The sequence below is a fragment of the Rhinatrema bivittatum genome, chromosome 4 (assembly GCF_901001135.1).
Source record: "Rhinatrema bivittatum chromosome 4, aRhiBiv1.1, whole genome shotgun sequence".
Lineage (NCBI taxonomy): Eukaryota > Metazoa > Chordata > Amphibia > Gymnophiona > Rhinatrematidae > Rhinatrema > Rhinatrema bivittatum.
Window position 1 is genome coordinate 74,809,761 of NC_042618.1, and position 23,500 is coordinate 74,833,260.

Sequence of the window (23,500 nt, forward strand, 5' to 3'; positions counted from 1 at the left end):
TATACCCAGCATACACTCAAATCCCTGGATACAGAGAAATGCCAGAATGGGCTTTCTCTCTACAGGTCAAGAGGAGATTTTAAATGTTTCCTAAACTTTGAGACAAGGTGTTAGCTGTAAGTCACCAGGGAGCAGATTCCATTGATGAGGCATGGCACAGAAAAAAGTGTGTTTTCTCCTAGTGCCAGCCAGCAATAAAGGCTACAGAAAGTTCTCATGAGATGGCTGCAGAGCTGAATTGAGTATATATCTAATAAATGCAAGATAATACAGTATTTGATCAATCAACACCTTAAAGACAATGAGAAGCAACTTAAATCTGACTCTCTAATAAACTGGAAACAAGTAATGGTCATCTTAGAATAGGTGTAATAAGGTTTTTAGGGCCATAGCAACAAGACAACCAGCCAAGTTCTGTGTAAGCCATATTGATCCTGCCAGGAAGAATGGATGTAAAAAAAGATTTATTGTGAGCTGATGAACTTTTTCTGTTGAAATGTTTGTAAACCCTACCAAAAATATTGCATGGTCAAGTAACAAGCCAAATCAGAGTATTTGTGTCTGTCTGCAGGGAGCCTGTTTGCCGTTTCTATAACCGCCAAATCAGGAGCAAACATCTGGCCATTAAGAAGATGAATGAGATCCAGAAGAACATCGATGGCTGGGAAGGCAAAGACATTGGTCAGTGCTGCAATGAGCTGATCATGGAAGGCTCACTCACCAGGGTCGGAGCCAAACATGAGCGCCACGTCTTCCTCTTTGATGGCCTGATGATCAGCTGCAAGGCAAACCACGGCCAGTCCCGGTTACCGGGGTACAGCAGTGCGGAGTACAGGCTCAAGGAGAAGTTCATCATGAGGAAGGTGCACATCAATGACAAAGACGACACAAGCGAGTACAAGAACGCCTTTGAGCTCGTCTCCAAGGACGAGAATACTGTTGTGTTTGCTGCCAAATCTGCAGAGGAAAAGAATAACTGGATGGCTGTGCTCATCTCCCTCCAGTACCGCAGCACTTTGGACCGGATGCTTGACTCTGTGTTACAGCAGGAGGAGAACGAGCAGCCGCTGAGGCTGCCCAGCACGGATCTTTACCGTTTTGCAGAAGAAGACTCAGAAGAAAACATTTTGTTTGAGGACAATCTGCAAAGCAGTATTGGCATCCCCATCATTAAAGGAGGGACGGTGCTGAAGCTAATTGAAAGGCTCACATATCATATGTATGCAGGTAGGACCTCCATTTATTTATTTGACATTGGACCTATTTAGCGAGAACAATGTTGCTCCACTAGATAGCTCCTCAGTAACATTTAGAGACAAATGCATAGGGCTATCCTGACGGTTCATTGACAGAGCTGTGTGCTACTGTACAGGAGATCTGAGTTTGAATTTGGACCAAAAATTCTGGTTGACAAGGAAGGGAATCTCGAGCATCACTCAATGGCAGTGTCTATTGGTGGGATTCAGGGTGCACATGTAGTATCTGAAGCAAGGCATGATTAGTAGCTCTCTACCCCAAGGCCTGATGCTGGGTTATGGGACCATGGGCGAGCCTGGTAGTTGTAAATGAAGGCTCATGTTGCTAATTGGGACAGGCTCCAATTTAAGCTGGAAACCCAGGGGAGCATGAGAAAAAAAAACTGCCAGGCCCCAAAAAGAAACCAGCTGTTTGAGCTGAAGGTTTATTATGGTCTTTCAATCAAAGCATGGCATCCTTACCATGTAAACTTCTGAAAATACAGATCAATATGGAAGAAAACCTGTCTAAAACAGGTTTGGTCCAGAGAATTTGTGCTCAGGTTTCAGTAATGTGCATTGTAGCTCAGCTAAAGAGGAAATGCATGGGAGTAGCTTTGTTTCAGTGCATTTTGAAATGTGATAACCTTGACTATTTCAAGAGGTAGAGTTGACTAGACTAGGGCTGGAAGTTTTAGAGAAGTGAGTCCCAGGCTCTCCATTCACGCTCCTGGGTGTGTAATACATCTGGTTATAGAGGTTAGCAGCAGGGCCTGTCTCTAGGCTCCATCTAATGGAGGCCTCTCATGCATTTTTAATACTCTGAATCAAGAGATGAAAGTGGCTGAATATGTGTGGTGCGAGGAGTTAAATCTCCAAGCAAAGGAATTTATGCATCAGTGCAACTTATTTAAAAACAGAAGCATGGGAAAAGATCCTCTGGCATCTAGAGGCATAATACTTCCTGTTATAACATCTACAGTTGTGCTCATAGGTTTACATACCCCTGGCAGAATTTGTAAGATGTTTAGTATTTTAAGAAAACATGAGGGATCAGACAATACACGTCTGTCATTTTTGTTTCAAATTGTGCTATTCTGTAATGTATAATAGTTTAATCATTTAAAAAAACCATAGCAATAAAGGATATAATAAAATGGTCCTGTTCAAAAGTTTGCATACCCTTAACTCTTAATATTGTGTATTACATAAGATATGCCATACTGGGTCAGACTGAGGGTCCATCAAGCTTAGCATCCTGTTATCAACAAGAAACCAGTCAAGTATCTGGCATGTACCCAAACTTTAAATAGATCTCAAGCTACTATTGCTTATTAATTAATAGTTTATGGATTTTTCTTCTAGGAACTTATCCAAACCTTTTTAAGTCCAGGTACACAAACTGCCTTAACCACATCCTCTAGCAATGAATTCCAAAGCTTAACTATGAGCTGAGTGAAAAAGAATTTTCTTTGATTTATTTTAAATGAGCTACTTGCTAACTTCATAGAGTGCCCCCTAGTCCTTCTATTATAGCAAAGAAAGTAAATAACTGATTCTCCTCCAATATTTTCTGATAAGATGTTCCATTCATCCTGCCATCAATTTTGACTTAAGTTCCCTGTGCCACTGTAGCTCACACACTCCTAAAACAGCAGAGATTCACCTCTATGCTTCACGGTAGGGATGGTGTGCTTCTTTTCATAGGCCTTGTTGAATCCTCTCCAAACATAGCATTTGTCGTTGTGACCATAAAGTTCAATTTTGGTCTCATCACTCCAAATTATTTTGTTCCAGAAGTTTTGAGGCTTTTTAGGTGCTGTTTGGCACATTGCAAGCAGGCTGTTTTGTGGCATTGCAGCAATGGCTTTTGCTGGCAACTGTACTATGCAGCCCATTTTTGTTAAAGTATCACCTACACCACTTTGTATTTCACTAGAAGTTGCATGTGGGTTTTTCTTTGCATTCTGACAAATTTTCCATGCAGTTGTCTGAAATCTTTCTTGGTCTACCTGACCATGGCTTAGTATTAACAGAACCCATAATTTTCCACTTCTTGATCAGAGTTTGAACAGTATTGACTGGTATTTAAAAATTTGTAGATATCTTTTTATATCCTTTTCCTGATTTATAAAGTTGAACTACTTTTGCTCGCAGATCCTTTGACAAATCTTTTGCTTTCCCAGTGCTTCAATAACAACCAAAGTCAGTGCAGCCCTGGCTCTTGAGTTTCTCAAGAGCCAAGAAACTCATTGACTATTTTCTTAGCATTCAGACAGGTGAATCCAGAACCAGTGGGTTATGTACTTCTACCAGCAGATGGAGACGGAGCAAAGCTAATACCATGGTATATATACCTTTGCGGTAACATCAGCCTGCCAGTATTCTCAATCTCCAGCAGATATTGAAGGTGCTTCTCCTTACTGGGGATTGCTTAAAAAAAAGAATTTTCAAAGGGGAAGAGAATTATTCGCCCCGCTTTCCTTTGGTGATACCTTATGGTCCCTCCCTCAGTTGATAATTCCTGAAGTGATTTCTTTGGATCCTTCCCTCAGATGAGTGCCTTGATCCGGTAGCTGGTGTTTCATCTGGCAAAACAGCTGAAAGGCAAACGGGTGCAGGAGGCTGAAGGTGGCATTGAAGGTCCTTGCCCTCTCACTGACCTTGTACTCAACTGGGACGGGCTGAGCTCAGGTAAAGGGTAATTAAAAAAATAAAGGGTAATTTAAAAAAAAGAGAGAAGGAGGGAGTTAAGTAGGAATTCCTCCTACCCCCCCCCCCCCCCCAGTCTCTGTGCTTGGCACGTCGATCCGATGGTCGTTCCCAACTCCGGGGGAGATTAGGAGAAGTGGACAGCTTGGTGGGTTGAGCAGCTCTTTTTTGGGCTAGGCCCTACTCTCAGGCTTGTCTTGTTCGCCACAGGGTAGGCTGCGGTGCCGTTTTTGCATGTTTTTTCTGCACACATGACTTCCCTCTTCAGTTCCGTCTGTCCATGCTTGTGCGCCCGGCTGTGTGCCAGGTTGTACGCATAGGAGCGCCTACCGGGGCACTTAGTTGTCCATGCACTTACACGCACACATTTATTTGCGCGCACTAAGAGTCCTGGTGGGAGCTCAGTTTTTGCGCTTATCAAGGCAGAGTGTTAAGTGCCTAATTTTAGTGCACCCAAAATTTTGGCATCCAATCATCAGATGCCTGTTAGGGCGTATTGATAGACTGATGGCACTCATAGCAAAGAAGCCTAAGCACCTTACCCTATGTGTTGCTTGTCCATATTTGGGTATCCCAGTCTGGTATTCCCTCTAACTTGTCTCACCACTGTTTGGAGGCTCAGGTAGAATTTCCTCCATCTGATTTGATAAGCCTGGTTCTTCCCAGTCTGATGCACGAATGGAAAGAGTTTCCTGATTTTGCGACTCCCCTAACTGGTTCGTCTGTGGGGGAGGGAAGTTCAGTGGGCGCAGGTCCAATGTCCCCTGGTTTTGGCATGGATCCCTCTGCTTTTTCTTGGATAGAATTTTTTCAAGAACTGCAGTCTTTTCTTCAGGCACTATCCCTGGCCCCAGCCAATTTTGACTGGTCAGGCTTGCAGGTTGTAGATCCCCACACACCTGGTGCTGCGGGTAAGTGTCAGAGTAAGCCTAGATCTGTTGCGGGACTCCCTGATAAGGGACCCAGATGGCACGGATGATGAAGCGATCCTTCCTCCCTGGAAGATGGGGAAATTCCTCCAGGATTGGAGCTGTAGGAACTATGTTGCATTTCTTTCATAGAGATGAGTTACTGGCTTTGATTTCCCAGACATTGACAATGCTGGGAGTTCCGGGGGCAGAATCCATGTCTGAGCCAAAGAAAGATCCCATTTTGATTTCTCCCTATTATGGAGGCCATTCAATAATTTATCTTGAATGGGGCACCCCAGCTGCTAATTTTAAAGGGGGACGAGTCTTGGAAGGACTATACCCCCTGGATCCAGCTGCGAGAGGGCAATTGCACTTTCCAAAGGAGGATGCGCTTGTGTATGCCGTTACCAAGTGGACAACTATAGCTGTGGAAGGGTGAGCAGCCTTGAAGGATGCACATGATAGGAGAATTGAGGCTATCCTTAAGCAGGCTTTTGAAGCAATGGCAATGTATTTGCAGATAGCTTCCAGTTTTTCCCTGGTGGCTCTCTTGTTTACTTCTTTCTCAGGAGGTCAGTGAATCTGGTGTGAATTCTAGGGCAGTGATGGAACCAGCAGCCACTTTTTTTTGGCAGATGCGGGCTGTGAATTGGTCCGCACTTCATCCAGAGGGGTGGCTTCGGTAATAGTGGCAAGGCGTTGGTTATGGCTAAGAAATTGGTCGGCTAATACAGCCTTGAAGTCTAACCTTATGAAGTTACCCTTTAAAGGCTCGCTGTTGTTTGGGAGTGAGCTGGAGAAAATGGCCAATAAGTGGGGTGAATCCCTGGTTCCTCGGTTACCAGAGGATAAAGAAACAGGCGCCGTGGTCCTCTAGCATGAGAGGTCGCAATAGGGCGTTCAGACATTTTCATCCCTAAAGATGAACAACTTTTCAGAGGACTCGACCTTTGGGTAGGTCTCAGTCCTTTCGTGCCAGGCAGCCCAGACGAGGCGCAGGCTCCAGTGGTGGAGCAATCAGAGCCTCCCAATGAAGGTGTGTGGACCCACCCCCAGTATCAGGAGAGAGGTCGCCTCTCTCTTTTTTTTTTTTTTTTAATCAGAGGTGGGTCGAGATCACGTCAGACCAGTGGGTACTGGAGGTGATAAGAGATGACTATGCGCTGGAATTTCACAGTGTTCCTCGAGACGTTTTCATGGTGTGTCCCTACAATTCTCCACAAAAGAGTCAGGCAGTGGAGGTTACGTTGTCAAGACTCCTCAACCTGTGGGCTGTGGTTCCGTGCCCGTTTCTCAAGAAAATATGGGCCGATATTTCATTTGTTTCATTGTGCCCAAGGAGGGCACCTTTCACCCCATTCTAGATCTCAAAGGGGTCAACAGTCATTTGCGGGTGACTTGTTTTCGCATGGAATCCTTGCACTCAGGGATAATGGCAGTACAGTAGGGGGAGTTTCTGCCATCTCTGGGCTTGTCTGAGGCATATCTTCATATTCTCATCCAGCTAGAGCACCAATGATTTCTGCGTTTTGCAATTTTGGAGCATCATTATCAGTTCGGAGCACTACCTTTTGGGTTGGCCACTGCGCCCAGAACTTTTTCCAAGATTATGGTGGTGGTGGCAGAACTGAGAGAGGATGGGATTCTGGTACGCCCGTACTTAGACAATTGGCTGATTTGGGCCAAGAATCTAGAAGAGAGCCTTCGGGTCTCACACAAGGCGATTTCTTTGTTGTAGGAGCTGGATTGGGTGGTGAACCTGGCCAAGAGCAATCTTCAGCCATCACAGTCACTGGAGTATCTTGGTGTTTGTTTCGACACAAAGCAGGGCAGGGTTTTCCTGCTGGAGGGACACATTCAGAAACTGATGGAGCAGGTACGTTTGTTGAGGAACATGATACGTCCCACAGTGTGTTCTTATCTACAGGTACTCGGATGGATGGCAGCAACCCTAGAGGTGGTGCTGTGGATGAGGGCGCATATTCGTCCTCTTTGGCACGCTCTGCTGTCTCATTGGAACCCACAGTCTCAGGACTATTCGATTCAGCTCCACCTGCAGATGGAGATCTGCATTCACCTGCAGTTGTGGTTGCAAGCTGATCATGTAAGGAAGAGGGAGGGGTTCCCTAAGATCACTGGACTGGCAAGTACTCACAACAGATGCCAGCCTCCAGAGTTGGGGAGCTCACTGTCAGCAGCTGACAGCTCAAGGGCGCTGGAGTACAGAAGAGTCTCTGGAGCATCAATTGACTAGAAGCCCATGCCATCCAGTTGGCATGCTTGCGATTCGACCGAGTGGTCCAGATAATGTTGGAAAATGCAACGACAGTGGCTTACATCAAACGGTAGGGAGGAACCAAGAGCCAGCAATTATTACAGGAAATAGCCCAACTTATGGAATGGTCGGAAGTGCATCTTCAGAAGATCTCAGCCTTGCACATTGCAGGAAAAGATAACGTAAGAGCTGACTTTCTCAGCAGACAGAGCCTGGATCCAGTAGAATGGGAGTCACACGAGGATGGTGATTCTGGTGGCACCGAATTGGCCCAGGAGACCGTGGTATGCAGATTTGCGAAGGCTCCTGGTGGACTCTCCTCTCTGGTTTCCATCTCACAGGAATCTGCTTCAGCAGGGGCCGGTTCTTCATAAAGATCCGACACAATTTGAGAGGGCTCGGTTGCTGAAGTGTGGATATTCTGCTATGGTGATTTCCACCTTGCTCCAAGCGAGAAAGTTCTCCACTTCCTTAACCTGTGTGCAGGTTTGGCAAGTGTTTGAGGCTTGAGGAAGATCAAGGGGTTCCACCTTGTTCTGTTAAGATCCCACTCATTTTGGAATTTTTGCAAGATAGACTGAGTAAAGGGTTGGCTCTTAATTCATTGAAAGTACAGGTGGTGGCTCTTGCCTGTTTTTAAGGTCAAATGAATGCTGGACCCTTGTCGACTCATTCAGATGTGGCCCATTTCTTAAAAGGAGTAATGCATCTTCATCCTCCCTTGTGTTTGCTGGTGCCTTTGTGAAATCTTAATCTAGTTTTGGATTTTTTGGCGGGCCCTACTTTTTGACCAATACGTAGCCTTTCCTTTAGGTTACTAATCTTGAAAACGGTATTTTTTGTGGCAATTTGTTTGGTGTGTAGTGTTTCTGAACTGCAGGCCTTTTCTTGCCGGGAGCCTTTTCTACGAATGACTACGGGGCGATACAACTGCATACTGTTCCTTCGTTTTTGCCAACAGTGGTTTTAGATTTTCACCCTGCTGTCTCTGGACAGGGAAAGAGATGCGGAGGAGTACCGCCTGTTACGACCCTTGGATGTCAAGAGGCATATCTTGAGGTATTTGGAGGTTTCTAAACCTCTCAGGAAGATGGATCGCCTGTTTGTTCTCCATAGTGGAAGTAGACAGGGTGAGCTGGCGTCGCGGGCTACAATAGCCTGCTGGATTAAGGAGGTAGTCACGGCTGCATATGTGGATGCTGAGCAGCCATTACCTAGTTAGGTTAGGGCTCATTCCACTAGGGCTCAGGCAGTGTCATGGGCGGAGGTTACATTGTTGTCTCCTGTCGCATTTGCCGAGCTACGATGTGGTCCTTACACACCTTTTCCAGGCATTACTGCCTAGATGTGCAGGCCCGGGAAGAGACAATTTTTGCGCGTGTGGTGTTGATTGGACCACGGGCAGCCTCCCGCTCTGTTTGGGAGGAGCTTTGGTACATCCCACTGCTTCTGGATTCACCTGTCTGTGAATGCTATGAAAGGAGAAATTACTACTTACCTGATAATTTCCTTTTCTTTATTACAGACAGGTGAATCCACTTCCCACCCTTGGCTGCTGAATGGTTGTGCTATGGTCCTCCTGCGTAGCTGCGGGTTCCAGGGAGTACTGGTAAGTGTCAGTCCAGTCCCTAGACTAGTGTTATGCTCTTTGTCTGAGCTCAGTGTTTCCAGTTGACTGCGTGCTGGAATGGTTATCTGTTAATAATCAATTTTTGTTAATTTGTTCACAGTTGGCTTTTGCAGAGAATACTGGTGGGCTGATATATATACACCGTGATATCAGCTTTGCTTTGTCTCCATCTGCTGGTAGAGGTGCATAACCCACTGGTTCTGGATTCACCTGTCTGTACTAAAGAAAAGGAAATTGTCAGGTAAGTAGTAATTTCTCCTTATACATAGACACTAATTACAATCAAACAAGGGCATAGGTGTGGATACCTCACCTTCATTCCCATCTCAACCTGGATGTGCCAACATTCAAAGGTATGCAAACTATTGAACAGGACCATTTTATTATTTCCTTTATTGCTATGGCTCGTTTAATGATTGTACTATTCTGTGATGCATTATACTTTAATTTGAAACACATTAAACATAACTGACATGTTTTGTCTGATCACTCGTGTTTTCTTAAAATGCTACACATCTTACAAATTCTGCCAGGGATATGTAAACGTATGAGCACAATTGTATGTGGTCTTGAGGGGGAGATATGTCATCCATCCATCCATAAGGTATGTATGGGCTGCGGGAGAGGAAGATGTTGGGAGTAGTCTCTGCATGGGATCAGTAGTTACCACAGAGCTTACCCCAAGGTCTGTGCACGCACTCCTGTCAAATACGTGAAATCTTTGCGGATACTTTTTTAGTTAAGCAAAAATCTGCTTTTTTTTTTTTTTTTAAACACTTTTAGGTTTACCAATTTATCCTCAAATATAAACCAGTTTTGAACAAAATCCTTTTATATAGCATTTTCTTTCTCCTTCCTTCTGGGTGGTTCCATGGCTCTGTCAATGAGAGTCTGGGAAGAATGAAGGAAAACCTTTCCTCTTTGTATAAAGCTGATTGTGACTTTGTATTTAATCTGGCCTGTGAATGAGGTCAGACAAAAGTTCCTGAGAGTTGCTTTTTCTCCTCAGTTGTTTGTCGTCTTCCCATCCTGGGTATTTTGTCCCTTTCCCTCACCCCTACTCTTGCCTCCGAAAAGTCCAACATTAAGGAAAGTGCTGACTAGCTCTTGGCAATGTGGTTTCTTCTTGGATATACCGTATTTTTCGCTCCATAAGACGCACTTTTTTTCCCCCAAAAGTGGGGGGAAAATGTATGTGCGTCTTATGGAGCGAATATAAAAAAAACAAACAAAAATCTAACAACCCCCCCCCTGACTCCCCCAAGACCTGCCGACTTAGTTTACCGCAACCCCCCACCCTCCTGACCCCCCCAAGACCTGCCGACTTAATTTACCGCAACCCCCCACCCTCCTGACCCCCCCAAGACCTGCCAAACGCCCCTGGTGGTCCAGCGGGGGTCCAGGAGCGGTCCGGGAACGATCTCCTGGGCGTGGGCCGTCGGCTGCCAGTAATCAAAATGGCGCCGACGGCCCTTTGCCCTCACTATGTCACTGGCCCACGCCCAGGAGATCGTTCCCGGACCGCTCCTGGACCCCCGCTGGACCACCAGGGACGTTTGGCAGGTCTTGGGGGGGTCAGGAGGGTGGGGGGTTGCGGTAAATTAAGTCGGCAGGTCTTGGGGGGGTCAGGGGGGGGTTTGCGGTAAATTAAGTCGGCAGGTCTTGGGGGGGTCAGGAGGGTGGGGGTTGTTAATTTAAAGGGTTGGGATGGGGGGTTTTTTGGGGGGGGGGGAGGGGTTCCCAGAGAAAAAAGTTTTCTGATCTGGGGAGTGGACCGAAATGGCCCTCCCCAGACCCGAAAACAAAATGGGGAGAAAAAAAAAAGCTATGCACTCCCCTAATTTGCTCCATAAGACGCCCAGACGCAGAGCCGGTTTAGCACAATTTTTTTTTTTTTTAATTTTCCCCCTCTGAATCCTAGGTGCGTCTTATGGTCAGGTGCGTCTTATGGAGCGAAAAATACGGTAACTTGAAAATAGTTTGTGACATTAATTCTCCTTCCAGAGGCTTGCAGGAAAAATATTTGACCTTTCTTAAGATCTTAAAAAAAAAGAGAGATTAAAATTATAAATATTATATAGTACAAAAACATATCAAAGTTCCAGTTTTTAAATATTCTTACTTCTTGAAGTCTATAAATTCATTTTAGTAACAGAAATCATGCTGGCATAATCACCTTTTAAAAGCACTGTATCATTCTGTATTTTTCCTGTCCCGCACTATTGTAATTTTTAGGTTTCTGCATCCATTAGTCCAGGATAATACCTAATGCTTTGCCTTGTCTCCTTCTGTTTTTGCAGACCCTAACTTTGTGCGCACGTTCCTCACTACTTATCGGTCCTTCTGTAAGCCGCAGGAGCTGTTGACCATGTTGATTGAAAGGTAAATGACCCTTCCCCTGTAGATTGATTCTCATTATAAATCCCCTTCCATGCCTATGCTCTTACGTTTATTGAGACTGTGAGCTGCTCTTATCAACGTAATAGTGGTACTGTGCACCTCTTGATACAAGAAGTTGCACTAAGTGGGTTCTGATGCCAGTAGAAGACAAGCGAAGCCACTCTTATTAGGAAAAATTCCCCTGATTGAGAGAGGGAAAGGCATGAGACCCCCTGATGGATGACAAAGGACATGTGCTTTGTACAGAGCAGAACAGTAAGAATCACATGAGGATGTCAGCACAGATGATGTGAGGCAAGTTCTCTGGCAGAGGCAGAAGACTGCGCTTGCTCAGTGCCAGAATTTGGAAGGAAAGAGGGCATTTAAGATTCCATTCTGTACTGCAGTAGATCTTTGTGGAGAGAGATTTAGAATTCTTTTACATTTTGGGCATAGTCCTGGTTGGATGTTTTTGCTTCATGATTTCAGAAATGGTTATCTGTACAGTCTAATCGCCTGTATTTTACTTGAGAAACTGAAAAATACATTTAAGAGTTGCTGGATGTCTGTCTTGTGTGCTCGTCTGGGTTCACCACATGTCCAACTTTCATTGTGCCTTCCTGCTTGTAGGTTTGAGATCCCAGAGCCTGAGCCCACGGAAGCAGATCGGCTCGCAGTAGAGAAGGGAGAGCAGCCAATCGGTGCAGACCTTAAAAGATTTCGGAAAGAATATGTACAGCCGGTGCAACTCAGGTTTGAACTCTGCCTTCTCTTCCAGTGGTGGTACATTTGAGGGTTTTCTTTTCCCATCTCTTCCAGCCTGCAGCTTTCCTATCCCTATTCATTGGGTTGTGTAACTTCCTGTGCGATAGCCTCACCCCTCTCCATGCAAGTGGCTGACCAGAGATTGCTGTAGTCACGTGGCAAAGTGCCATACCTCAGGCTTTGGTTTAACTGACATTTTTTCTCCCCCCATCTTTTACTGGACAGACACGTCTATTAACAGAGAAGGTAGGCCAATATGATGCTTTGAGGCAGAATGTCACTTTTGTGATTGCGCTGAGGCTAGGGCAATCAGATGCAAGGTTGCACCAAACCATTAGAAAATGCGCAAAATAAAACAGAAGAGGAATAGTCTTACTCAAATATCTAAAGTTTATTTTCTTATAGAAAATGTATTTAGTTATTTTATATACCGTTGTTCCAAATAAAGATCACAATGGTTTACCACAATACATACACATTGGCATGACTCAAACTATGACTAAATATAATCACATAATATAATATACATGGGCATGAACATTGACAATGTAATCAAGTGAGATAAATAGGTCAACGGGGTGTTCTAGAGTTTTAACTAAAGGGATAAGAGGTTAGTGGTTTATAAGATTAGTTTTTGATTTGACAATGTTGGGGTGTGATGGGCTGTTCAGTTCTCTTGTTGGATTATTATTGTCTTTGACCTTATTGGTGCTTGTTCTGAGCACAGGCAGTTTTAAGCTGTACTTATTGGTGTTTGTTCTCATTTCATGAAAGTTTTAAATTATAAAATATTTCAAACTACTAAAGAGCAATAGGCTAATCGTACACCATAAGTATATGCTAAGGAAAAACTGAAATAAGCACTGATGTGTAGAGTAAAAGCAGAACAAATTAATTAGCACAATAAAACGTGAACATTTAGTTAATATAACATGGATCAGATACATAATACTGACGACATAATACTGGTGTCCATACACATCACAGCTTGAATCTCTGTTCTTTTTCCTGCACCTTTAAGTGCATCACTTTGCTCCTTGCCTTGCCAGTCATTTTATTTATTCAGACTTGATATTCTGCCTTATCATAAACCTCATGGTGGATTGCAGTCAGTGTGAAATGGCAATAAATTACAGATCATTACTTATCAGATAACAATTTCAGCAATTTCTTATCCTTAAAACTGGTCCCTAAAACATCTAGCAACCAAATCTACATTCCAGTCATGTCAGCATTACCCGGATATATATATATATCATTTATAGTCACAAGTCCTTGCATTTATTAAAGAAAGAACAGTAAGATTCTTAAGAGAAATGTTCTGCAAGTGCTTTCAATTTCTTTCTGAAAGGTAAAGTACTTTCCTGTAAGCCCTGTAGAATTCAAATAAAAACTAATATCTAAAACAAAATATTTCTGTTTTGTTCTTACCTGCTGTATCTTAGAGAGATGCTTGCCATTTAAAAACATGTTTAAAATATAATATCCCTTCCAACTACCTATTTATCACCATACCTGCTTAGCTGGTCTCTGAGCAGCATCTGCCTTCCAACTTTGTAATCTCTTGTGTTCATCCTATAATGTGTAATGAATGTAAAGAATTTTTCTGTGCATCCAGAGACGAGACAGGTTGACAGAAGTCAGCATGGCAGGCACAGTCCTTGAATGGTTTGTGTCATTTTTAACTAAATAGGTGGTTGTTGGGACATCAGTTTCCGGTCTCCTACAGTCTCCAGAAGTCTTGTTAATTGGTGATGCTACCATTCCATTGAAGCCTTATTTTAAAGCTTTGGATTTGCCAACCTTAATCTATGCTCCCGTGTCATTGCATTTGGATTACCATGGCTCCTTTTTTGTGTGGTGATTCAATAAGATCTTGAGGCAGTTACAGTTACTTTAGATTGCAGCATCCTGATGGGATGTGGCCCTTATATCTCAGTAATCTAGTAGGATGTTTGTACTGATTCTCTCCATTAGGAAGGTCATTCAGTGCATTAGGAGAGGGAGGAGGGTTTCTTGTTGTATTCTAAATATTGTCCACTATTTTTGTTGTTGCTGGATATTATATTTGTCAGTTCCTACTTCCTGTGGAAGGTTGGTATTGAGAAGGGGTATTTATTTTACTTGTATTTGTTTTGTTTGATAGCTGTAACATGGGCATTGCTTTTTGCTTTTTTATTTCTTTGTATTTGTTGATAACTGGGTTGTTGTTTGATTGTATTTGATTTTTATGCCTTGCTTCTGTTCCTCATTTAGGGAGGTGGATGTCTTGATGTTGCATAACCCATAAGAAGGGCATGTCGCACATCTGACGAGCAGTTGTTCAGATAAGATGGAATGAGTGTCTGGATTAATAACCAACGCTTTCCTTCTCCTTTAGGGTGTTAAATGTCTTTCGGCACTGGGTTGAACACCATTTTTATGATTTTGAGAGAGATTCCGAATTGCTCGATAGACTGGAATCATTTATCTCAGGTGTTAAAGGTAAGTAGTTTGATTTATGTTCCTGAATGTTGCGGCTACTCAGAATGCTGTGCAGAGAGATGGAGTAGTCTTGCAGTGCCTTGTTACAGCTTTGCTCATGGTACCTTCCTCCTAAAGAATAAATAACTCAGTCGATCTCATGAGAATGCAGATCTGGGGATTTCAGAGTAATACAGCTGATTCAGACAGCAAAGTAATTTCCCCAGCTTGCAGGCTGAAATGCAGTTTGTTCTAGAGATGCTAACTTGTATTACTCTGATTCTGTCAACCCAGTTCATAAAGTGAATAAGGTTGTTCCTCCCCCCCCCCCTGAAAAACATATCTGAATATTTTACAATATGAGCTAGACATTTTTCATTAGAGCATATACAAATGAATTAGGTATTGATAATATTTAGCAGTGTCAGATTATTTTGTTTTGGGGATTATTTTTTTTTTCTCAATAAGTGTTAATTTAGTTTTAACTGAGCACACAGCTTCTCTAATAATAATCTCTGGAAATGTTGCTTGGCATTCTCTAGGAGCTAGTGTGAAAGATTTGAGTGGTGTATTATTGTGAAACATTACTTGAGTTGGAAATTTCCTGTATGTTTTTTCTTTTATTTTGTAGGAAAATCCATGAAGAAATGGGTGGAGTCCATTGTGAAGATCATCAGAAGGAAGAAACAAGCTCAGGCTAATGGTATTAGCCATAACATCACCTTTGAGAGCCCTCCACCTCCTATTGAATGGCACATTAGCCGGGTTGGACAGTTTGAAACCTTTGACCTTATGACCCTTCATCCAATAGAAATAGCTCGCCAGCTGACCCTTCTGGAATCTGATCTTTACAGGTACATACTCTGAACAGTTGTGTTTTATCTATATATATACATTTATATATAAGAAAATTGCCCAAAGGATGAGAGAGAGCATTAATGTATATGAATAAAATCAAAGCTTTATTAACACATTTTTCAAAAATAAAACAAATAAGTACCAGAAAATCTAAATCTTCAACTAGACAGAAATACGTGTCTCATATACATACATACGATGTATAAAAATCATTTAATACCTACACACAGAACAAAGTACAAAGAATTATGTACTGTCAGCTGTGTACAAAGATCCTTTAGTACTTACACACATAGCATGGCACATTATACTAAATTTTATCAACAGTTTGGATTATATGGTATCAATAATAACAACTATGCCAAATGGGAGCAGCGAATGTTCACGTACATCTTATACAGCAATATCATTATATGACATATTTGATGAAACTATCATTGAATGCACTTCCAAACATATTCATAACCCTACATCTGATTATAAATCTGTGTGTTGCATATCCTGAGTAAGATGCCAAATCCCCAAGGCCCTTGTTTTGCTGCTACCAGCTTCCTCAGGGGGAAACCCCTGACAACAAATAATAATAAAATGCCTCTTAAATGCTCTTCTTGGTGGACAAAAAGGAGCCGTCTCACCCATGAGTTTATAAACGATAAAATACCAAGGCGTTAAGAATTGTTGTATTGGAAACTACTAGTGAAACCACCCAGTACATATCACAATCTGGATATCCCCTTGGTGAGATTGAACCACCCTGGCTGGTCCCCTGCTGTCTGATGGTGAAATAACTTTCAATGAAGCTCAAGATAGCAGTGCTGCATGAAGGACTATTAGCCGGTGTTGGCATCAGCACGCCTCCAGATGGGGCAGATGTCGCAATTTGAAAAAAAAATGGTTTCCTAAACATGAATCAGGCTTAACTGATGCAAGGAAAACGAGCCTCGTTTTCTTGCAGTTAATGCTTTTCAAAAAAATTAACTCTTAGGCACCTTTTGCCAGCATGATAAATATCAAGCCAATTATAGGCATGAGAGTTAGGTCAGTTATTTGACTTTATTACCTGAGTGACTAAGCATTCATATGTTTTTAACATTAGCGAAGCGACTTAATGTTAAAATTCTGCTTGCTCAAGAGCTGTTCAGTCTGTTAAACCAAGGAAGTTTTTTTATTTATTAAAGCTGCTTAATTCAGATAAAGAAGGCATTTCTGCTAGTAAGTTTCTTTTCTCAGCAAAACCACTTTTTTTTTTTTTTGTGAGCAGGAGTTTAATTTTAATCCCTATTATACCATTTCTTTGTCTCTGCCAAAAATGCAGAGAAGGGAGCCTTCCTTGGCCCATAGCTCAAAGCTCTGCGTTTTGATTCTACACGATGTTAGCCAAAAGGCCGAGAAGCGATGATCCAAATGTCTGTGCTTTTAAGAAGGAGTGGCAGAGACATGAGTACATGCTTCTGAAGTGTACAGCTGCACTGCCATAACGGAAGCATCTTTCCTGGTCATTAAAATATCGAGGGGGGAGGAAGGGGGGGTTAGCAATTTTTAAACTGCTCATCCACACTCAGGCCTACTTTCTACCTGGCGGGGCTTGCATCAGTTTTCAAAGGGAACATACTTGGTGTACTTTCCCTTTGAAAACTGCCCCGGGACAAAGCATGTATGGTCACATGCACCAGCCTTTTCTTTTGATAGATTTTTTGATGGAAAAGTATGTTACAGAGCATTGAAAATGCCATCTGCACACATACTTCACTTTCCTCTTCCCAACCTAAGCATATCTCCGGGAACACAGACTCTCAATGCAGCTAAATGTCCGAGTGCTGTTCCACAATGTGTTGGCCACCTTAGCTGCATTGTGGGAGAGCAATTTTCAGACAGCCCAAATAAAACTGTTGAAATGCTTTGAGAATATGCCCTCCAGTGCGATACAAGCATATTGTCTCACTCATGTTCTGCCTAGCTGCATCTGTTCCTCTGTAATAGAGTTCGAATAGTGAAATGCCATTGCCCTCCTCCACTCTCCAAAAAAAAAAACTCTTTGGAAATCATATGAAAAGAGAATCACCTTAGGCGAATATTTGTGTTTGGTATTGAGCCAATCACAGTGAGCAGCTGTCAGTGCAGAGCTAAACTCAGCTGCTTACCGTTTGCACTATTAAATTCTTTTGAACTGCTAATGATTAATGTGAGAATTGTTGACACCCCTTGATGTTTAAAATCTTGGTTTTCCGAGTGCTAATGATGGTGTTATAAAACTGAGTTTTACTTTACTAAAACTGCTCAGTAAAATTAATTAAAATTAAAATTATGGACCTAGGGGACTACATTGTGACACAAAAGAAAATGTGTCCTTAAGGAGGAAGTTGAAGGTGAGATCTTATGGGACAAACATAAGATATACTGTTCCAAAAGAGTTAGTTTTTATTGCTGCAAAGGAAGAGCCTGTGATGACCTGAATTAGGCATTTTATCAGGGGCCACTAATGGCTTTAGTTCAGTGGCAAATTTATATATTTTGCTTATCCTAAAAACCAGACCTGTTTCCAGCTCTCAGAGAGTAAGAGTGACAGGAACTTAGAGGCAGCTGACTGTGGGTACTGGAAAGTTGTCTTGTGCATATTACTGCACCCAAAATCTAGGTCTCTTCTCTACAGTTTCCTTCCTCATCTCTCTCCCATGTTGTTATCCCTGTCACTTTATCTTCTTTACTTCAACCTGTATCCCTACTACTTTCTCCTTACTATTAGCTTTTCTTCAGATGGCAGAAAACTCCATTTCATAGTGTGTAGCCAGATAGACCCAGGACCAATGGGTTTTGTGCTTTTCTGCTAGCAGATGGGAGACAGTCACATTTCAAAGCTGACATCACTCTAGATATACCTCTTCAGTATCTCCTAGCAGATGCAGACACTATCCCACACACTAGAACAGTGTTAAGAATTACAGCAAAGAAGAAACAAAATTTACCTTAAGGAAGATTGAGCCCCGCTCTCCTGCGGTGATACCTAACGGTTCCTCCCCCAGTCGAGAATTCCTGAGGTTGATCTCAGATATCCCTCAGAGGTGTGCCTTGGTCCGGTAGCCAGTTCCCGGCGTGGACTTAGCCCACAGTTTGGCTGAAAAGCAGTGGGTGCAGAAACGAGCGCGGCGATGAAGGTAATCCCCCCCCACCGGCAGCTGGAGACCGTCCGACACACGATCGGTAAGCACTGAGACCAGGTAAGAAAAAAATCTTTAAATTCAGGTCTCCAGAGCTCGGATTGCAGTTTCGAATCTGTCGCTGGCAAGGTTAGAAGGGAGCACCAATCGGGTTGAGCAGCCTTGGGCTAGGCCCCGATCTGGTGCAAGGGTCCACACATGTGGAGACCCTCAGGGGCACCATCTTACACGCGGGGGTCATCGGCGCCATCTTCCCTTCTCGACCGGCGATACGCACGGGGCAGGCCGGGCGGCCGATGCGCCTAACTTGGCGTGCATCCAATTCAGACACGCGCATAGCTGCGTGCACAGCGGCGCGCTCAACTGAGCACACCCGGGCGCGTATCTACACGCACAACCACGTTTACATAAGAACATAAGAAATTGCCATGCTGGGTCAGACCAGGGTCCATCAAGCCCAGCATCCTGTTTCCAACAGAGGCCAAAACCAGGCCACAAGAACCTGGCAATTACCCAAACACTAAGAAGAACCCATGCTACTGATGCAATTAATAGCAGTGGCTATTCCCTAAGTATAATTGATTAATAGCCATTAATGGACTTCTCCTCCAAGAACTTATCCAAACCTTTTTTGTACCCAGCTACACTAACTGCACTAACCACCTCCTCTGGCAATAAATTCCAGAGTTTTATTGTGCGTTGAGTGAAAAAGAATTTTCTCCGATTAGTCTTAAATGTATTACTTGCTAACTTCATGGAATGCCCCCTAGTCCTTCTATCATTCGAAAGTGTAAATAACCGAGTCACATCTACTCGTTCAAGACCTCTCATGATCTTAAAGACCTCTATCATATCCCCCCTCAGCCGTCTCTTCTCCAAGCTGAACAGCCCTAAGCTCTTCAGCTTTTCCTCATTGGGGAGCTGTTCCATCCCCTTTATCATTTTGGTTGCCCTTCTCTGTACCTTCTCCATCGCAACTATATCTTTTTTGAGATGCGGCGACCAGAATTGTACATAGTATTCAAGGTGCGGTCTCACCATGGAGCGAAACAGAGGCATTATGACATTTTCCGTTCTATTAACCATTCCCTTCCTAATAATTCCTAACATTCTATTTGCTTTTTTGACTGCTGCAGCACACTGAGCCGACAATTTTAAAGTATTATCCACTATGATGCCTAGATCTTTTTCCTAGGTGGTAGCTCCTAATATGGAACCTAACATTGTGTAACTACAGCAAGGGTTATTTTTCCCTATATGCAACAACTTGCACTTGTCCACATTAAATTTCATATGCCATTGGGCATCCAAATCTTCCAGTCTTGCAAGGTCCTCCTGTAATGTATCACAGTCAGCTTGTGATTTAACTACTCTGAATAATTTTGTATCATCCGCAAATTTGATAACCTCACTCGTCGTATTCCTTTCCAGATCATTTATATATATATTGAAAAGCACCGGTCCAAGTACAGATTCCTGGGGCACTCCACTGTTTACCCTTTTCCACTGAGAAAATTGACCATTTAATCCTACTCTCTGTTTCCTGTCTTTTAACCAGTTTGTAATCCATGAAAGGACATCGCCTCCTATCCCATGACTCTTTAGTTTTCGTGGAAGCCTCTCATGAGGGACTTTGTCAAACGCCTTCTGAAAATCCAAATACACTACATCTACCGGTTCACCTTTATCCACATGTTTATTAACACCTTCAAAAAAATGAAGCAGATTTGTTAGGCAAGACTTCCCTTGGGTAAATTCATGTTCCCTGTACGTACCAGGATCAGTCCAGGACACCTGGGTTGTGACTCCGCACCAGTAGATGGAGACAGAGCAAAACTTGTGGGCGGAGCCATATATGCCCCTGTGCCAGTCACAGCCCCTCAGTCTTACTCTGTCTCCAGTAGATGGTGCAGGTCCGGTCACAGCCCTGCCTGCCCTGATTCTGGTAGTTAGTCAGGGTTAGGGTTTTTCTTTTGTGATCAGTTCTTGAGCCTAGTTAGTGGTTTACACATAGAGACAATGGCACCAGCACCCAAGAAGGCCAGAAGGCACTTGCTTTGCACAGCCTGCCACATAAGATCCTGCCTGAATTGGAGTCATGCCTGTGTCAGCATTGCGAAGAAGCCCAGGGGGAACCAAAGCCTGGCCCCTTACTGTCGGAAGATGGTTCCGGAATTACTGACGATAGCTCCCCGGACCTATGCATCTCCGAGATGGCTTCCCCACAGGAGGGCACCTCTGGGGCCCCTACTCAGAGTCCCCTGGTTGGAATGTTTCCGAGGGCTGCAAGCCTTCGTTCAGGCGCAATCAGCCACAGCTCTGCCCCAGGCTCAACCCCTGCCGGAAGCACAAGATCCTCCCGGCCCAGCTTGGATGCCTTGGGACATGCCTCGCCTAACAAAGAACTTCCCTAACAGGGACCCAGACACCTCAGATGATGAGTGACTCCCTGGAAGAAGGAGAAATCCCTCCAGGAATGGAACCATACCGAACCATACTTCACTTCTTCCACAAGGACGAATTACCAGCCCTTGTTTACTAGACTCTGAAGAAGCTGGGTATTCCTGCCACAGACCCTATGGCGGAACCAAAGAAGAACTCCATCTTGGTGTCCCTTCGTTAGGCCTCATGCTAATTTCCAATGATGGAAGCCATCCAGGAACTGATTGACCTGGAATGGGATGCCCCAAAGGCCAGTTTCAAAGGGGGTCGGGCCTTGGAAGCCCTATACCCTCTAGAACCAGCAACAAGGAAAGCCTGTGTTTCCCAAAAGTGGACACTATGGTCTGTGCTGTCTCAAAATGAGCAACGATTCCTGTTGAGGGGGGGGGGGGCTGCATTGAAGGACACTCAGGACAGACGATTGGAATCCATCCTTAAGCAGGCCTTCGATGCAACAGCAATGACACTGCAAATTGCTTCATGCTACGCACTGGTGGCACGTTCCTGCTTACTCCTCTCGAGAGAGAGGCAAATAACTCCGGAACGTATACCAGTGAGACGATGGAACCTGCAGCAACCTTCCTCACGGACGCAAGCTCAAACCTGGTGCGACCTCAGCCAGGGGCGTTGCCTCGGTAGTGGCAGCCAGAAGACAACTATGGCTACGGAATTGGTCTGTGGACGCGACATCTAAAGCAAATCTCACAAGAATGCATTTTAAAGGATCTCTCTTGTTCGGAAGTGAATTGGAGAAGTTAGCCAGCAAATGGGGTGCCTCGGCTACCGGAAGATAGGAGTCAAAGATCTCAGCGCCCCTCCCCCAGAAGAACCAAGGGCAGAGGATTGCAGCACTTTAAGACCCTACAGGAACTCGCAGTTCCAGACATCTCGCCCTTCCAGAAAGTCCCAGCCCTTTCGGAACAGACAGACCAAGAGGGGAGCAGGCCCAGGGGTAGGCTCCAGCTGTGCTCCACAGTGAGAATGGACCGTCCCATCCACAGGAAGAGGATATAGGGGGTCAACTTGCCCTCTTCTACCAAAGATGGGTCGAGATAACGTCGGACAAATGGGTTCTAATCATCATTCGAGAAGGTTACTCTCTGGAGTTCTGCAGCATCCCTCGAGACAAATTTATGATTTCACCCTGCCACTCCCACTCCAAGAGACTGGCAGTAGAAACCACTAACAAGACTACTCAGTCTGAAGGCAATAACTTCGGTTCCCATGCCCCAACAAAATACGGGGCGCTATTCTATCTATTTTATCGTTCCCAAGAAGGAAGGATCATTCCGGCCCATATTGGATCTCAAGAACGTCAACCGTCATCTGTGGGTTCTACACTTCTGCATAGAAGCTCTTCGCTCCGTAATAATGGCAGTTCAACCAGGAGGGTTCCTAACCTTCCTGGACCTTTCCGAAGCCTACCTTCACATCCCAGTCCATCAGGATCACCAGCGCTTCCTGCGCTTTGCGATACTGGGTCACCATTACCAGTTCTGAGCGCTACCCCTCTGCCTAGCAACCGCCCCCAGAACCTTCACCAAAATCATGTTGGTCGTGGCGGCAACACTGAAGAAGGAAGGGATCTTGGTACACCCTTACCTGGAAGATTGGCTGATCAGGGCAAAGTCTTCGGAAGAGAGCCGGCAGGTGACCAGCAGAGTCAAGAGCCTACTGCATGAACACGGGCAAGAGCAGTCTGCAGCCCTCTCAATCACTGGAGTACCTGGGGGCCCGTTTTGACACCAAACAGAACAAAGTCTTCCTCCCTCCTCCGAGGAGAAGGAAACTGATGGAACAATTACGAAGATTGATGACCAATGCATGCCCCAAGGTATGAGACTATCTTAAATTCCTAGGCCTCATGGCATCAATCCTGGAGGTCATCCCTTGGGCAAGGGCCCATATGTGACCGCTCCAGCGCTCCTTACTGTACGATGGAACCCACTGTCCCAGAACTACTCAATTTGCCTCCAGCTACTAGCAGCGGTACGTTCTCAGCTCCAGTGGAGGCTACAGGAAGACCACCTAAGCAGATGAGTAAGCCTATTCCCACCGAACTGGATCTTGCTCACCACGGATGCGAGTCTGTGAAGCTGGGGAGCCCACTGTCAGGAACTGACGGCCCAGGGACAATGGAACATAAACTGCCTGGAAGCTCGAGCAGTCAGACTAGCGTGCCTGCGGTTCCACCACAGACTCCGAGGCAAAGCAATTCGAGTAATGTTGGACAACGAGACAACGGTTGCTTACATCAACTGCCAGGGAGGAACCAAGAGCCAGCAGGTGTCTCTGGAGATAGACCCTCTCATGGCATGGGTGAAGATAAACCTACAAGGGATCTTGGCCTCCCACATCACAGGAAAAGACAACGTCTCAGCAGACTTCCTCAGCAGAGAGAGCCTGGACCCGGGGGAATGGACAATGTCGACCACAGCCTTCCAACTAATAGTAAATCACTGGGGCCTCCCAGCCATGGATCTACTGGCCATCCGTCTCAGTGCCCAAGTCCCCAGGTTCTTCAGCTGTAGATGAGAGCCACAATCCCAAGGAATCGACGCTCTCGTCCACACTTGGCCAGAGGAAGACCTGTACGCCTTCCCCCTATGGCCACTACTGGTCAGGGTCATCCGCAAGATAGAACATCACAGGGACTAGTTCTACTAGTGGCCCCA

The 23,500-nt window shown here is 44.5% G+C and overlaps 1 protein-coding gene across 2 annotated transcripts in view; it reads left to right on the top strand.

Annotated features, from left to right (window-relative positions):
- Positions 1-23,500, top strand: part of SOS2 (SOS Ras/Rho guanine nucleotide exchange factor 2) — a 230,141-nt gene that overhangs the window by 152,463 nt on the left and 54,178 nt on the right. For both annotated transcript variants that reach the window (XM_029598366.1, XM_029598367.1), the window contains exons 10-14: positions 572-1,227; positions 11,064-11,145; positions 11,773-11,895; positions 14,288-14,391; positions 15,002-15,224. In XM_029598366.1, coding sequence (XP_029454226.1) covers positions 572-1,227; positions 11,064-11,145; positions 11,773-11,895; positions 14,288-14,391; positions 15,002-15,224 — 1,188 coding nt within the window. The remainder of the gene's footprint in view (positions 1-571; positions 1,228-11,063; positions 11,146-11,772; positions 11,896-14,287; positions 14,392-15,001; positions 15,225-23,500) is intronic.